The 15,748-nt window shown below is 36.2% G+C and overlaps 1 protein-coding gene across 1 annotated transcript in view; it reads left to right on the top strand.

Moving 5' to 3' along the window:
* Positions 1 to 4,833: 4,833 nt before the first annotated feature.
* Positions 4,834 to 15,748, top strand: part of LOC148949780 (mu-type opioid receptor-like) — a 37,802-nt gene continuing 26,887 nt past the window's right edge. The window contains exons 1-2 of the mRNA XM_089092788.1: positions 4,834 to 4,852; positions 9,104 to 9,284. Of these exons, the coding sequence (XP_088948914.1) occupies positions 4,834 to 4,852; positions 9,104 to 9,284 (200 nt within the window). The remainder of the gene's footprint in view (positions 4,853 to 9,103; positions 9,285 to 15,748) is intronic.

Below are 15,748 nucleotides of genomic sequence, written 5' to 3' on the forward strand. Positions count from 1 at the left end.
CCAAACCCAGTGTGTGACCAAATCAACTGACGGGCCCCTTATGGGGAAGACCACCCCCTTCCTTTTAGAATGAGTCCCATCTTCAAATTCAGCTTCATATTGTACCACAGTAACGCCAATATTTAAGTGGGCATTAGTCCTTTCAAAAATGTCAATGGATCGAAGCGTTACTGGGTATTTTCCTTCTAAGCATGAAAAATCTACAATGGGGAAATCGGCCCCTTCCTTCCCATGCACAGCCCAGTGATCTAAATTCTTCTTAGTAGCGTCCCGAGCTAGAGGCTCGAATGCTGATATGAGGAAAACATATCGGAAACACTTTTGATCTGTTTCAAAACAGATCCGCTGGACACCACGACAACCTACTAGATCTGGATTATAATTTAAAATAGTATCCCTTTCAGAACTAGCCCCCCCTCTTAAAATAAAATCTTTCTTAAATTTACATATATTAACACTTAAATTTTCAATAAATAAAACTACTGAGCCACTCCCATTTTCATTATAGTTCTCGAGATGCGTTATAATTTGATCCACCCACTCACTAAAAACCCCCCAAAATTTTCCAAATTTGAATAAACCAAACGCATCTCGGAATGTACATAATGATAATAAACCTCACTTTTCCCCTCATTCAAATAAAAAACCTTTAAAACAATAGAAGCCTTAATTGAATCCCTCCCCCACAATTAAATTTGGTTCTCCAGAAGTGCACGAACTGTATCTACATATGCATGCACAATTTCTATAGGGTCAAAAACAAAATTTCCCCCCATAAGTGCATTAAAAGGATCCCCAAACGTCGCAGTGAAAACACCTATATTATTTAAAATTCTGTTGGATAGCTGAAAGTCTGGGAATGGTGTACCCCCCTCCCCCTCGTGTATATTACCCCCTCCCCCCAGTTGTTCAACAAAATCTGGCGAATGCTCCACGTAATTTTTTTGAAGTGGAGTCGTGATGGGAAACGAGGGTTGATGGGTCTCTGGTTAATACCCCGGTAAAAAAGATAAAAATTTCCAATTTTTTTGTCATATAAAAGGGAAGTACCCCAGTTAAAAAGTGCTACAATAAAAAATAGTTAAAAAATCATCTAAAAACTCGTCAATATTAAAAGGTACTTCAATGCTATCGTCCCATAGTGAATTGTCTTGAAACTCCAGTGGCGGTGTTAGAATTGGTTCTTCCTCTTCTTCACTGGACGGAGAGTAGGGGACCAATGCAATCTATAAATGAACAAATAGCTTATTTTCAGTGTTCAAATCAGCCCTACTGTTTTTAAAATTTGGATTATTATTGCTTAATAACATTTTGTTAATTCAACTGAAAGAAAATCCAACTTAATATAAGATAAATACAATCTAAAATGCCACTTTACATGGAAGGCGACAATTTGGTCGTTTATTTTCAAAGTGTTAAAAAAATTTTTTTTTTTTTTGTCGCTTCCACCAGCGCCACCCTAAATTTGCCCCACAACGCATCCCAGACCCCTCGTGGCGCTTTTCTGACACACAGCGCATCCCTGTGGCGCTTCCCTGACCCATGGCGCTTCTTGGGCCCACAGCACTTCCCGGTCCCCACCGCGGCTCCCGGCCGTTTACATAATGCTCCAAAAAAGTTAAAATATTCGCTTGGACTGCAAAAGTCCAAGTTTCTCTCTAATTCCGTTCTAAAAGTTCGGTGAACTCTTCATTAGCTCACAATTATAGTAAGCCACCGCGCGAGTGTTCCGAATTCCAAGACCGAACTTCAGACGAGACAACAGTGCACATAAATGCTGTAAACCGTTAACTCAGTATATTGTCAACAATGTTTTCCCATCACTAAAATATTGGCAAGGGTTTGTAAGATTGAAGGCTATTTTAAAATATCCTTGCGTAAATTACGGGATCCATATGTGACAAATAGATAAATGTGAATAATCTCGAAGTTCCTTATCATAAAAATTTGTGATAATCAATTGTTAAAAATAGGGGATTTTGAGTTTCAAATGGTGAGCATTAATTGACTAGAAATTACCCATGAAAAATATTCACTTATGAGATAGCGGCGAAGAGATAGGGGGAATGCATAGAAAATAGCAGAGAATAGAAAAAATAGCATTTTGAGTTTCAAAGGCAGTGATTATTAATAGAAATTACCTAAAAATATTCGCTTATGAGATATCGAAGCGATAGCAAAGATTAGAAAAGAGCGGTTCCTTTGCAAAAAATTACCTTTAGATATCTCCGAGGGAGAGAAAATTAAAACAATGGTTGGGGGTGAGGGTTAAGATCCCACTGAGATATGTTTATATTGGGATTGAAAAAGAAAAAAACAATGGAAGAAATAGATAGGTAGGAAAAAATGCCTACATTTGCATATCCCGGCTGCACTTGGGTGCCCGAAGGACCAGGTAATGCATGCTGGAGGACCACTTCCTGACCTTGCATAAGTGGGGCAGCTCTTGAAGGCCCAGGCAACGTATGATGGAAGGCTGACGGGCCGGTGGCGTTACATTCTTGTACAAATGATTGCACATGTTTTTGGGTCAAGCCAGCGTACTTAATAATGGATGGTCGTTTCTCGTCCACTCTGACTTTCTTAGCGGGTGGCGGCGCCATACATTCTTCATAATTTGCCTTAAAAAGAAGAGAAAAAATTAGTATCAAAATGATTTGCCCCTTTTTTACAGAAAGAAAGTTAGTACCCTCATCCATGTAATTTATCTCTTTTCAGTTGAGCACAACGTAAAAAAATTTCGCGAGACATATGTTATGCTTAAAAATCAAACGATTTTATTAGACAATCAGTAGTCTATAGTCATAGGATAGGAATCATTGTTTCTAATTTTAACATTTAGAAAAATATTAAATTTTCCGGTCTATAGGCTTTAAATTAGATCGTTAACCCATCGACCTGTAGTCCTATATTTTGCAAACATATGTTAAAATGCTATTCAATTTATACATAATATTAGCTTCATGCAACTCACAAAGACTTTTCTAGCCCTGCACTGTTTGTTTTAATTTTACACTGATGGTGGTAGAATTGAAGGCATTGCCCTCCCCCCCATTACATAATTAACTTACAACGAAGCTCTTAGAAGCAATGTATTGCCCCCTGTCACATAATGTTCTAAATATATTGTTAAACTTAATTTGTTTAGGATCTGTTTCTCTACTTCCATACAGGTTACGAATCTACAAGCTTAATATACAGCAATCTCTTTTTGCTTAAAACTGTTTTAAATTGACAGCCAAAACAAACCCATTTGGCTAGACCGATAGCGTGAACACATCGGAAAAGGGTGACAAAGTAATTATATGCTTGCGGAAATGTATTGTCAAGTTAGCGGCTTAATAGCGACGGGTGTCACAGAGAAAGGGTGATAGCTAATTATAGGCCTCACATTGGAGTCTTGTGTCAAAACAGAGCGGCATTTTCATTAAAAATTGACAGAAGTCAGTGATCGCTTTAGCTGGAAATATAGAAGGAAGGAATTTATCGAAATGGTATTTCTTTTTGCGAGAGTTTGATTGTAAAACAATGGTGGGGGGGATTTAGTTGGAAATATAGAAGGAAGGAATTTATCGAAATGGTATTTCTTTTTGCGAGAATTTGATCGTAAAACAATGGTTTTGGGGGGGGGGGGGGGTTTGGGGTAAAGGAATATATTTACATTTTAGCTGAATATACTGGAGGATGTCCAAGGAAAATAATTTTATTTGAAAATGTACTAAAACGGAACTTACATGGTAAATTGTAGTTGCCAAGGCTTCTAATTCATCAATATTATCCATTGTTGTTTACACTGTGTCAAAATACTTTCTGATAATTGAATTACATTGCATGTCCGTTATATACGAAATCTCAAGGGCGAATTGTTATGTAACGGGGAAAACCATATGTAACAAGCCCTCTGATTGGCTGAGAAGGAGGATGTTTCCGACTCGCTGATTGGCTGAGAAGGAAACATGTGATCTAACTGTTTCCAGGAAACTCATAACATTTGGCGAGAGCAACAACAACAACAAATACTATTTCTGGACACCATGACATTCACGATCGATTACGCAATCAAGTTCTCGGAACGTCACTTCCCCCTCGAGTCCTAGATCAATAACCTTGTTCCCGTTAGAATTCAATGCGCATGTGCAACCTTCGTTCCAGAGTTATTACACATAGAAACATCAAATAAATCGACCTTGGAAAAAGAGGTCATTGACTGATTACGCAATCTTTCTCCCTAGGGAGGCTATGCCCTTATTTGGGTGTGCAAAAAAGTTATAGGTGGCAGCAGGGGTGCCACATGGGGTCAATAGGGTCACTTCTACTACTGAACAGTGCATGTTAACGCACAGGCCCTAAAACTGCCAATTTTACACTAGAATAGTCCTTCGAAATAAGATAATCCAATCAAATACAGTCAATAATAACCCAAAAATCCAAGTTTTCAGCTATCTATACAATAAACAGCTTATCCAAATGATTTACCGTGATGCACTCAATCGCACTTGCGCAATATAACAAAGTATAAAAGTTAATCCAATTGGCTTCAAAAACTAGTTCTTTCTAGTTCAGAGGCTGAATTGGTATACCATAGGTCCTGGAACATCGAAGAAAACATTTATGAAGGGAGGATTGAGGGAGAGGAGCCACTTTCGTATATAGAATAGTGTATCTTCGTGTCATAGTTCCTGGAACATCGAAGAAAATATTTATGAAGGGAGGATTGAGGGAGAGGAGCCACTTTCGCATATAGAATAGTTTATGTTCGTGCTAAATTGTGACGCAACTATTAACTTTCCTTTGCAATAACTGGCTTTTTATCATTTTTTTTTTTTAAATACCATGCCTGGGAATATCCTAAGTATATTGGGGCTTAGGTCCCCCCTAAGACCCCCAGTCTTCGCGGCAAAACTAAAATGCATATTACAATGCTTCGATAGTAAGGGCTCATAATGGTGTATTTGCTTTACACCATATAAAACAGCATTTTCAAACAGTTCGTGGTAACGAACTGTAAGTAAGGAGCGACCCGGCTCAATGGTAACCGAAACTCAAGAAAACGGGTTTTTGATACCAATATATATATCAAAAGAATCAGATTTCAATGCTGATTTCAAATATATAACTTTCATCAAGTTTAGTGCTACCCATCAAAAGTTACGCGCCTGAGAAAATTTGGCTGATTTTCAAAAAAGGGGGAAAGACCCCTAAAAGTTATAGAACCTTAATGAAAATCACACCATCATATTCAGCGCATCAGAGAACCCTACTGTAGAGGTTTCAAGCTCCTATCTACAAAAATGTGGAATTTACATTTTTTGCCAGAAGAAAGATCACGGATGCGTGTTTATTTGTTTGTTTGTTTGTTTGTTTGTGTGTTTTGTTTTTTTCCCCCAGGGGTGATCGTATCGACCCAGTGGTCCTAGAATATCGTGGGAGGGCTCATTGGAACGGAAATTAAAAGTTCTAGTCCCCTTTTTAAGTGACCAAAAAAAATGGAGGGCAACTAGGCCCCCTCCCACGCTAATTTTTTTCCCAAAGTCACCCGATCAAAATTTTGAGATAGCCATTTTGTTCAGCATGGTCGAAAATATGATAAATATGTTTTTTAGGATGACTTAATCCCCCGAAGTTCCCAGAGGGAGGGCTAAAAGTTATGAACTTTACCCAATGTTAACAAATAGTATTGGTTATTGGGAAGTATACAGAAGTTTTCAGGAGGTTTTTTTTCTGGTAGTGGGAGGGAAGGGTGGGTCGGTGGTTATGTAGGAGGATCTGTTAATGAAGGAAGTTTTCATGGGGGAAGGGAAATTGCCATGAAGGGGGCGCCGGACTTGCCAGCATTATTTATTGGTTATTGGGAAGTATACAACCATTTTCAGGAAGGATTTTTTCTGGAGGGGGGGGGGCTAGAGGAGGGGGTTAATCTGGAGAATATTTCCGTGGAGGATGTTTCTTTGGGGTAAGGGACATTTCTATTAAGGGGGCGCCGGATTTCCAAGCATTATTTAAAAAACGATCAGAAATTAAATAAAAAAAAAACAAGTTTTTTCAACTGAAATGTAAGAAGGAATATTAGAACTTAAAACGAACAGAAATTATAACGTATGTGAGGGGGTTGTCCCCCAACTCAAAACAAAGCTATTTAAGCAAAATTTTTTTTTAGTTATTTAAAAATAGATATATATTATAATTAAACGGCCTTTGTGATTCAGGGGTTTTTGAGTTAAAATTTTTTTTAACTTTTAACGTAAAGAGCTTGGTATTGACTAAGGGGAGAACCCCCTCATATACGTAATAACATATACGTAATAAAAAAACGATAAAAAAAACAAGCAATACGGCTTAATAGTAATTGAAACTTTTAAAAACGGAATTTTGATGTCAATAAATGTATCAAAAGAATGTGTTTATAATGCTGATTCTAAATATATAAATTTCATTAAGTTTAGTATTACTCATAAAAGGCTACGAGCCTGAGAAAATTTACTCGATTGTTTAAAGAGGGGGGAAACATCCCCTACAAGTGAAAGAATTTTAATGAAAATCACACCGTCAGATTCAGCGTATCAGAAAACCCTATTACATAGGTTTCAAGCTCATATCTGCAAAAATCTGCAACTTCGTATTTTTTGCCAGAAGAAAAATATACGAATATAGAAGTTAGTTACGTAAGTTAATTTGTAAAGACATCCATTTAGCAAAAAGAAAGTAAAATTTTTATGCAAATAAAAGCTGCATTAACTAAAAAACGATCAGAAATTAAATAAAAAAAACAAGTTTTTTAAACTGAAAGTAAGGAGCGACATTAAAACTTAAAACGAACAGAAATTATTCCGTATATGAAAGGGGCTGTCCCCTCCTCAACGCCTTGCTCTTTACGCTAAAGTTGTTTTTATTGTTTTAAAAAATAAAGTTGTGAGACAGAGTCAAACTTTAGCGTAAAGAGCGAGGCGCTGAGGAGGGAACTGTCCCTTTCCTATACGGAATTATTTCTGTTCGTTTTAAGTTTTAATGTCGCTCCTTACTTTCAGTTTAAAAAACTTGTTTTTTTTTATTTAATTCTAGATAAGAGGTAGACCAGCCGCATATCTATTTTTGTTTAGTACAAATCCTTTTTTTTTAATTTTTAATATCATTGACTAAGCAAAAACACAATTAGCATAAACAACCGCAAACCAAATTCCATGACATAATATTGAAAAAGGAGGGTAAGTAAAGACACAAAACAATCCCAAGAAATCCTTTTACTTCAGAAGAGCTTACAACAACAGCATAAACCCTGCTACCAGAGTCAAAACGCTTGACATTCAACTCTTTTGTTTAAATGCACTAAAACCTGGTTAAATAACAAAAAATATATAAGAAAAAATAGTAACACTAAGGTATTAGCAGTACCAAGACACCTAAGACACACTGGTAAACATTCTTCCTGCATCACGCCCAATGTAAAGTGTGATTTCGAGCATGTAAATCAAACAGTTCGTGGTAACGAACTGTAAGTAAGGAGCGACCCGGCTCAATAGTAACAAAAACTCTAAAGGCGGAATTTTGATACCTATAGATACATCAAAATAATCGGATTTTTATGCTGATTCCAAATATTTAAGTTTCATCAAGTTTAGTCTTATCCATCAGAAGTTACGAGCCTGAAAAATTTGCCTTATTTTCGAAAAAAAGGAAACTCCCCCTAAAAGAGATAGAATCTTAATGAAAATAAAACCATCATATTATCAGAGAACCCTACTGTAGAGGTTTCGAGCTCCTATCTGCAAAATTGTGGAATTTTGCATTTTTTGCCAGAAGAAAGATCACGGATGCGTGTTTATTTGTTTTTTTTTCCACAGGGGTGATCTTATCGATCCAGGGGTCATAAAATATTGCGGAAGGACTCATTTGAACAGAAATCGAAAGTTCTAGCGCCATTTTGAGTGAATAAAAAATTGGAGGGCAACTAGGCCCCCTCCCACGCGCATTTTTTCCCAAAGTCACCGGGTCAAAATTTTGAGATAGCCATTTTCTTCAACATAGTCGAAAACCTAGTAAATATGTCTTTGAGGAAGACTTAATCCCCCACAGTTCCCAGGGAAGGGGCTGCAAGTTATGAACTTTACCCATTGTTTACATATAGTATTTGTTATTTGCAAGTATGCTGACGTTTTCAAAAGGGATTTTTTCTGGTGGGGAGAGGGGTCGTAAGAAGGGGATACGTGGGAGGATCTTTCCATGGAGGATATTGTCATGGGGGAAAGGATATTTCTATGAGGGGGCACCGGATTTGTCAGTATTATTTAAAACAAAAACATCAGAAATTAAATAAAAAAACAAGTTTTTTCAACTGAAAGTAAGGAGCAGCATTAATACTTAAAACGAGTAGAAAATATTGCATATATCAAGGGTTCTCCCCCTAGTCGATACCTCGGTCTTTACGCTAAAGTTTATTTAGTATTTTCAAAAAAGCTATCTATTCTAACTAAACAGCCTTTGTGATTCAGGGGTCATTCTTAAAGAATTGGAACAAAATTCAAACTTTAGCACAAAGAGCAAGGTATTGACTAGGGGGAGAGCCCCTCATTTACGTAATAAAAATATACGAATATAGAAGTTCGTTACGTAAGTTATTTCGTAAGTTACGTCAGATCAAAATTTTGAGGAAGCCATTTAGCCAAAAAAGTAAAATTAATATGAAGATTTCATTCTAATTATTTATGTACGGCGAGCCAAAATTAAAGCTGCATTATTTCAAAAACGCTCAGAAATTAAATAAAAAAAAAGTTTTTTTTAACTGAAAGTAAGGAGCGACATTAAAACTTAAAACGAACAGAAATCATTCCGTATATGAAAGGGACTGCCCCCTCTTCAACGCCCTGCTCTTTAAGCTAAAGTTTTATATTGTTTTAAAAAAACAGAGTTGTGAGAAAGAGTCAAACTTTAGCGTAAAGAGCAAGGCGTCGAGGAGGGGATAGTCCCTTTCATATACGGAATAATTTCTGTTCGTTTCAAGTTTTAATGTCGCTCCTTACTTTCAATTAAAAAAACTTGTTTTTTTTATTTAATACCTACCAAAGAAGGCACAAGGTTGTTAAAAACTCTATGATTTTTTTCCATTTAGGTTACCTGGTTCCATATGCCGAACTAACAGCTGCTCACGTTTCGTCTGTGACTCTGGTGACAGTTGGACTCGAACGTTATATAGCAGTGTGCAGACCTTTACAAGCTAGTTCAACGTGTACAAGAAGACGTGCAGCTTATCTATGTCTAGGAGCATGGGCTCTATCTTCTGCAACTGCCAGGTGAGCTTTAGAATTAGGCTCTAGCTTTTTCTTCTTATGCTCCTTTCTAAGACCTATTAAAGGGCATTTAACGTGCCTTCTTTATTGAACATTCCCTCAAGGTCACTTAATAGAATTCCTTGGATGTCTCCTTTCTAAGAGATTAAAGAGAATCCCTTCGATAGAGGATCATTTTATCTTTTTTGTCTTTCTGTAATTTTTTCCTTTTGTTTTCTCTAAATCAAGCCACTTTCGTCCTTCCCTTGCCAAAATCTTACTCTTTATTCTCTTATTTTAGCGTCTAACTCATTTTTCCTTCTTTTATTTATACTATTTTCGAGGAAACCTTGAATATAATTAAGCCTCTCTGTTGGTTTTCAGTATATATTCTTGTTTTTGTATTTTATTTAAGAATTTATTTTGAATGTGACAAAAAAGGACGAAAGATTTTGTTTTTATTAATTTAATCCATTCTGTATTTTTTACTTTAACAATAATTAGCTTTGCACACTATCTAAAAAGTTTAGACAAGTTAAATGGAAAACATTTCATCAGTTTTTTTTAAATAGTATATTGTTAAGTTTTTACCAAGAAGTTAATTTTCTCTCCACCACTAGGTATTAGCTCTATATTGAAGTTTCACTTGTTTCACCATACACTGAACCCTCTGCACCACGCAGAGGCCTACTTTCATCACGGTGCATCTCCTCGCTGCACATTTTCACCATACATGGCATGCGCAACATTGCCGACTGAAATGCATTTGTTATTACTATTTTGTAACACGACTCCTTTTTACAGTTAAAATTAAGACACCTTAACCTTGTCATAGTATATAGCTTGTAAAATATAATGAGGGAACGTTTTTCCTTAAAATATAACGAAGGGAATCTAATTACCTCTTTCCTGTTATATTGGAGGGGGAAGAGCTGAAAACAATGTTAATTGTTGTTGCCTCTTAAGACTTAATATCTTCATCAGAACACTTAAAATTACGACTTTGCAAGACGATGATATTTTAATTGAATAATTTGTTGAAAGGTTGACTAAGAAGGAAAGAAACTTTTAAAATATACGGAGAGGAATCAAGTACATGTGCAATAAAAATACACACCCTTACAGAGAGAGGTGTATAAACAGACTCCACCTTGGAATGATTTTTTTTTTTTTTTTTTTTTTGGCGGAGCCAAACTCGGAGATAATTGGGTACGAAACTTTAACCTCTTTATAAGGCCAGACCCATTGTAAAAATTTACAGAGTCACTCTTAGAAACCTGAACATTTTTTTTTAACTATTTCTGTACAAGACGTTTGTATATTAAAAGCCATTATCAAATATACAAGTGTTCAATAAATGATGGAAGTACCTAACTATGCTACGATTTTATACCATGCATATTGAAGCAGGGTTCAATAAGAAGGTCTCTTTGGACCTTGTAAGGAAAGATAAAAAAGTTGGCTCTAGTAATCCAGTCTACTTCTAAGTTTTTTGCTAGAGTCTTCAACCGAAGAAACTTTGGTGTTTCTGCTAGAGATCTAGGTCTTTAATTAATTATTTTGGTAGCTATTTATTCAAAAGACTTCGAAACAAAATTAAATATAACTTTTTCTGCTAGGAGTATCCTCGTGAGGAGTTCTAATTTGTAGAAGACATTTCGAACTTTTAGCTTTTCTTTCAAAGGGTATGCTGCTTTGGGTTGAAGCACGAAAAACAATTTATGAAAAAATAAGGAGGGCTAATGGGTTTCCAATCTTCTTAAAATCGTATAAAATAAGCTGCCTCACAGGGCATTTCGTCTTACTTTTTAAAACCAGAAGAGTACCCTTCAAACGCCAAAGTAATTAGTATCAAGAGGTGAGAATACAGTATTTTCAAGAAAATTGTTTAGCTTGTAAGTATATTACAAGATCTTATATCTTTTGTCTTTAAAGCAATGGGGTATTGCTGGGCCATTTTCGGTTTTGACCAGATGACGGAAGCGTGTGTGCGCATTAATGTGCAAGCTTATGCGCATACTTTTCTATAGTTGTATATAAACATACCAATCTGTTTTTTTTTTTTTTATACGCTTTTGTATATTGATATTTATATTTGTGTGGTAGCTGTATTCTCTCGATCTCTCTCTCTCTCTCTCTCTCTCTCTCTCTCTCTCTCTCTCTTTCTTTCTTTCTCTCTTTCTGTCTCTCTCTATTTTTTTGCTCTCTTTCTCTCAATTTCTCCCTATATTTTTTCGTTAACCCTATAATGAAAGATTTATGTCCAGGACGAAAATTAGAGAGATTGGTTTTAAATTGAAGGTTCTTTTTTATTGTTGTTCAAACAAACAGCTGGCTGTTATCCAAAATGTTTAACCTTGAATGATGAAAGTTGACATGTTCGATATTCAAGGTTGTAATTCAAAAGTCTAGACGGTTCCTAAGAAACTATCAAAGAAAGAAATAATTCAAACAATGCTATGGGAAACCCTTTCCCTCTACGATTCTTGTAAATCAGACAACTTAATATTGAATAGAAATTTTTACAATGAACATCGATAAAATCTTTCAATATTAATCATTTGTCATATGATGAAAAATAAATTTCATTTGACCTTAGGTACTTTAAGGTCAAAATTTTGGACCCCCTAATAACCAAAAGAATTCTGTATTTCTATTCCAGAATGAAACCAAGAAATTTTTTTATTCAATGAATATAAAAGTTCATGTACACCGTCAGTAAAAAGAGAGAAGAAATGCTTTTCACTAGCTTAAAGAATTCTGTGCCCCCGAATTCTATTGCCACAAAAATAGACTCTCAGGGATGGAACTAAAGCCGAATTTAGGGCCCGGAAAAGCGTTTTCAAGTTCTTGTAAGATTTGAGAGACTCTGTGAAGATGTACGTACAAGCAAGTCTGTTCCCAATGTGAAAACAAGATCCAAAGCCAAATTTTTTTTTCATCTTACTTAGGACGTATTTTCATAGAATCTTTCAACCCTTACAAGTGAAAATTAAGCGGTGGTAAAAGCTTGAAATAACCCTCATCTAATCAAAAAGAGGTTGTGCGCTCATTCCTGTCTTCAACAAACTCAACAACTTCCTGAATTAGGGAAAAGTCACTCCTCGTATGATTTACCGTGTTGTCATCTTTATAATACCGGGTGATATTAAGAGCAAAAGAACCAGCAGAAATGATTATATATATATGAACTATTCCCATAGTCCATAGTCCATATGGACCATAGTCCATATGGTGGACTATGGGAAGAAGGATTTTGATTATCTGTATCCGTGCCCAGAAATCCAAAACAAATAGCTAGTAAAATATACTGTAATATCTGAAAATATTGAACTTGTACTTGAGGCAGTACGTTTGCGGCAGCCCTAGCTGGTGCGACATAAGGACTGGCAAATATTGGATTCAGACAGGTTTTTTCTTTATTTGGATCAACCCCCAACCCAAGTACGTGAGTTGCTCCCTCCTCCAAGATCGAATTTTGGCTGAAAGCCTGTTATCAAACAGTTCGTAGTAATGAACTGTAAGTAAGGAGCGACATTTCAATAGTAACCGTAACTCGTACGTGGGAGGAGCTATCCCCTTCTCAACGCATCGCTCTTTACGCTAAAGTTTGACTCTGTCTCACAACTTTATTTTTTAAAACAACAAAAAACCTTAGCGCAAAGAGCGAGGCTTTGAGGAGGGGAAGCCCCTTTCATAATTTCTGTTCGTTTTAAATTTTTATGTCGCTCCTTACTTTCAGTTAAAAAAAACTTTTTTTTTTATTTAATTTAATCATACTAATATGGGCAGGAATGGTGACATTAGTTGCACCCACAACCGCTTGTCAAATCATGGTATCAATATTAATCTATAGACTAGCCCTTCTTTCTATTATCTTTTTGCTACTACAAAATAAAAACCCTAATAAGAATATTTTAGAAGAGTGTGCTATGTAAGATATTCAAATTTAACAACATTCTTTACCTGTTTCAAAAAAGCTGATTGTTTTTCCTTTCAATGCATCGTCAACTAAGCGAATTCTTTTATTCATTGTTGAACCCCAATTTACTTGTGAAAATCGGTTTAACTCAAGTTAATGTATTGGTACCCTTCGAACTTTTTCTTATTTTAAGTTGAATCCAAGTTGTCTAGTAAATCTGTATTCAGAGCAAGTTCTCTTTTAAGAACTCTTTTCTGCACATCTTCTCCTGCGGGAAGTAAGAACAGGCTGAGTGCCTACGTCTTCGTATCCCTAGATGTTTTTTTTTTTTTCATTGAAATCAAACAAGAAATCGTTGCCACAAAACAGGAAACTGATCAGGATATTTATAAACTGATTGGCAAAAAGTGGTTGCAATACCGTTGGTATTAAAAAAAAAAGAATAGAACGTGTTGACATGAGTACGCTATTAAGAAAAATTTGATTGGACAGAGTAAAAACAAAAATTTAAATAAAATCGGAGATACTGGGTGTTGCTGCGGTTACCCAATTATTTATCAAACAAATATTCGCTTTCTTCGTAAATTCTATTCTCCTTTTTTGTTGGCCTTTCCTATTTCTCTGTTCGTTAAAACTCTTTTTTGTAAACGTTTGGAGTTCTTCTTTCACAAATTCCCTTTTCTTTTCATTAATTAAAAAAAAAACTTTCTGAAAAATAACTTTTACAAAGAAAAGTAAAGGCCCTTTTAAACTTAAGCTCAGCAGATACAAATACCTTTTAAAATTCAAACTAAAAACGACCACAAATTACTATTAAAGAATAAATGAAACCCAAAACGAATAGAAATTAAAATAAACAATCATAGCAAAAAACATACAACAAGTAATAATATAAATGAATAAATAGATCTTAAAGCGAGTAATGCTCGCTTTAAGATATCGCTTTAATACCATAGGCAGCGCAATAGCGCTGCCTAAGTAAAGAACGATCTGGGCACAATGTATTGTTTATTTCTTGGTCAGAGATCAGGACACTTCGTATCGAAGGTGTTGTCGTAGAAACTTCGAAAAGGGCTCATTGGATTGGAAATTGGAGTGGCAAGTGCCCTTTTTAATAGTCGAAAGTGACTGGAGGGCAACTAACCCCCCCCCCCTACGCCTATCATTCCCCCGAACACATCCAATGAAAATTTTGAGATAGCCATTTTGTTCAGCATAGTTGATATCTAGATAGAAAATATATTTTTGAGGAGGTCACTCCCCCACAACCCTCAGGGCAAGGGTTTTAAGTTATGCCCTGGATGCATATAAGAACGATGTTGTCACAATGTATTAATTTTTTCCTTTAGACCAGGGCACTTCGTATCGAAGTTGTCGTAGAAACTTCGAAAAGGGCTCATTCAATTGCAAATTGGAGTGGCTTGTGCCCTTTTTAATAGTCGAAAGTATTTGGAAGACAACTAACACCCCTTCCACGCCCACCATTTCCCAAAACACATCCAATCAAAATCTTGATATAGCCATTTTGTTCAGCGTAGTTGATTTCTATATAGAAAATATGTTTTTGTGGAGGTCACTCCCCCACAACCCTCAGGGCAAGGTTTGTAAGTTATGCCTTGGGGGCATATAAGGTTTTTATAGAACGTGTTGTCATGGAAATTTCAAAAAGGGCTCATTCGATTGGAAATTGAAATGGCTAGTGCCTTTTTAAATAATCAAAAGTAATTGGAAGGCAACTAACACCCTTTCCAAGCCCATCATTTCCCCAACCTCATCCAATTAAAATTTTGAGATAGCCTTTTTGTTCCACGCGGCTTAAAGTTCAGGACATTATACCTTTGAGCAGGACACTCCCCCCACAGTCTTCAGGGCAAGTGTTATAAGTTATGCCCTGGGGGAATATAAGTTTTTATTGAAATCTTTGTCCTAGAAAAACTTGAAATGGGCTCATTCGATTGGATATTCAAAGGTCTAGCGCCCTTTTCAATAGTCGAAAGTGATTTGAGGGCAACTAACCCCCCTCTCACGCCCACCTTTTCCCCAAACACATCCAATCAAAATATTTAGATAGCTATTTTGTTCAGCGTCGTTGATTTCCAGATAAAAATTATATATTTGAGGAGGACACTCCCCCACAGCCCTCAGGGCAAGGGTTTAGGTTATGCCCTGAGGACATAAAAGGTTTTTATAGAAGGCATTGTCGTAAAAACTTCAAAAAAGCCTCATTCGATTGGAAATTCAAAGGGCTAGTGCCCTTCTGAATAGTCGAAAAGGATTAGAGGGCACCAAGCCCCCCTCTCACGACTCCCGTGTCCCCAAATACATCCAATAAAATTTTTTAGATAGCCATTTTGTTCAGCGTAGTTGAAAGTTCTGGAAATTAGGTCTTTGAGGATAACAACCCCCCCCCACAGCCCTCAAAGCAAGGGTTGTAAGTTATGCCCTTTGGGCATATAAGGTTTCTATAGAAGGCGTTGTCGTAGAAACTTCAAAAAGGTCTCAATCGATTGGAAATTAAAATAGCTAGTGCCTTTTTTAATAGTCGAAAGCGATTGGAGGGTAACTA

This window comes from Artemia sp. Qi Xiang Cuo, chromosome 8 (assembly GCF_049724085.1).
Source record: "Artemia sp. Qi Xiang Cuo chromosome 8, ASM4972408v1, whole genome shotgun sequence".
In the NCBI taxonomy this organism is placed as follows: Eukaryota; Metazoa; Arthropoda; class Branchiopoda; order Anostraca; family Artemiidae; genus Artemia; species Artemia sp. Qi Xiang Cuo.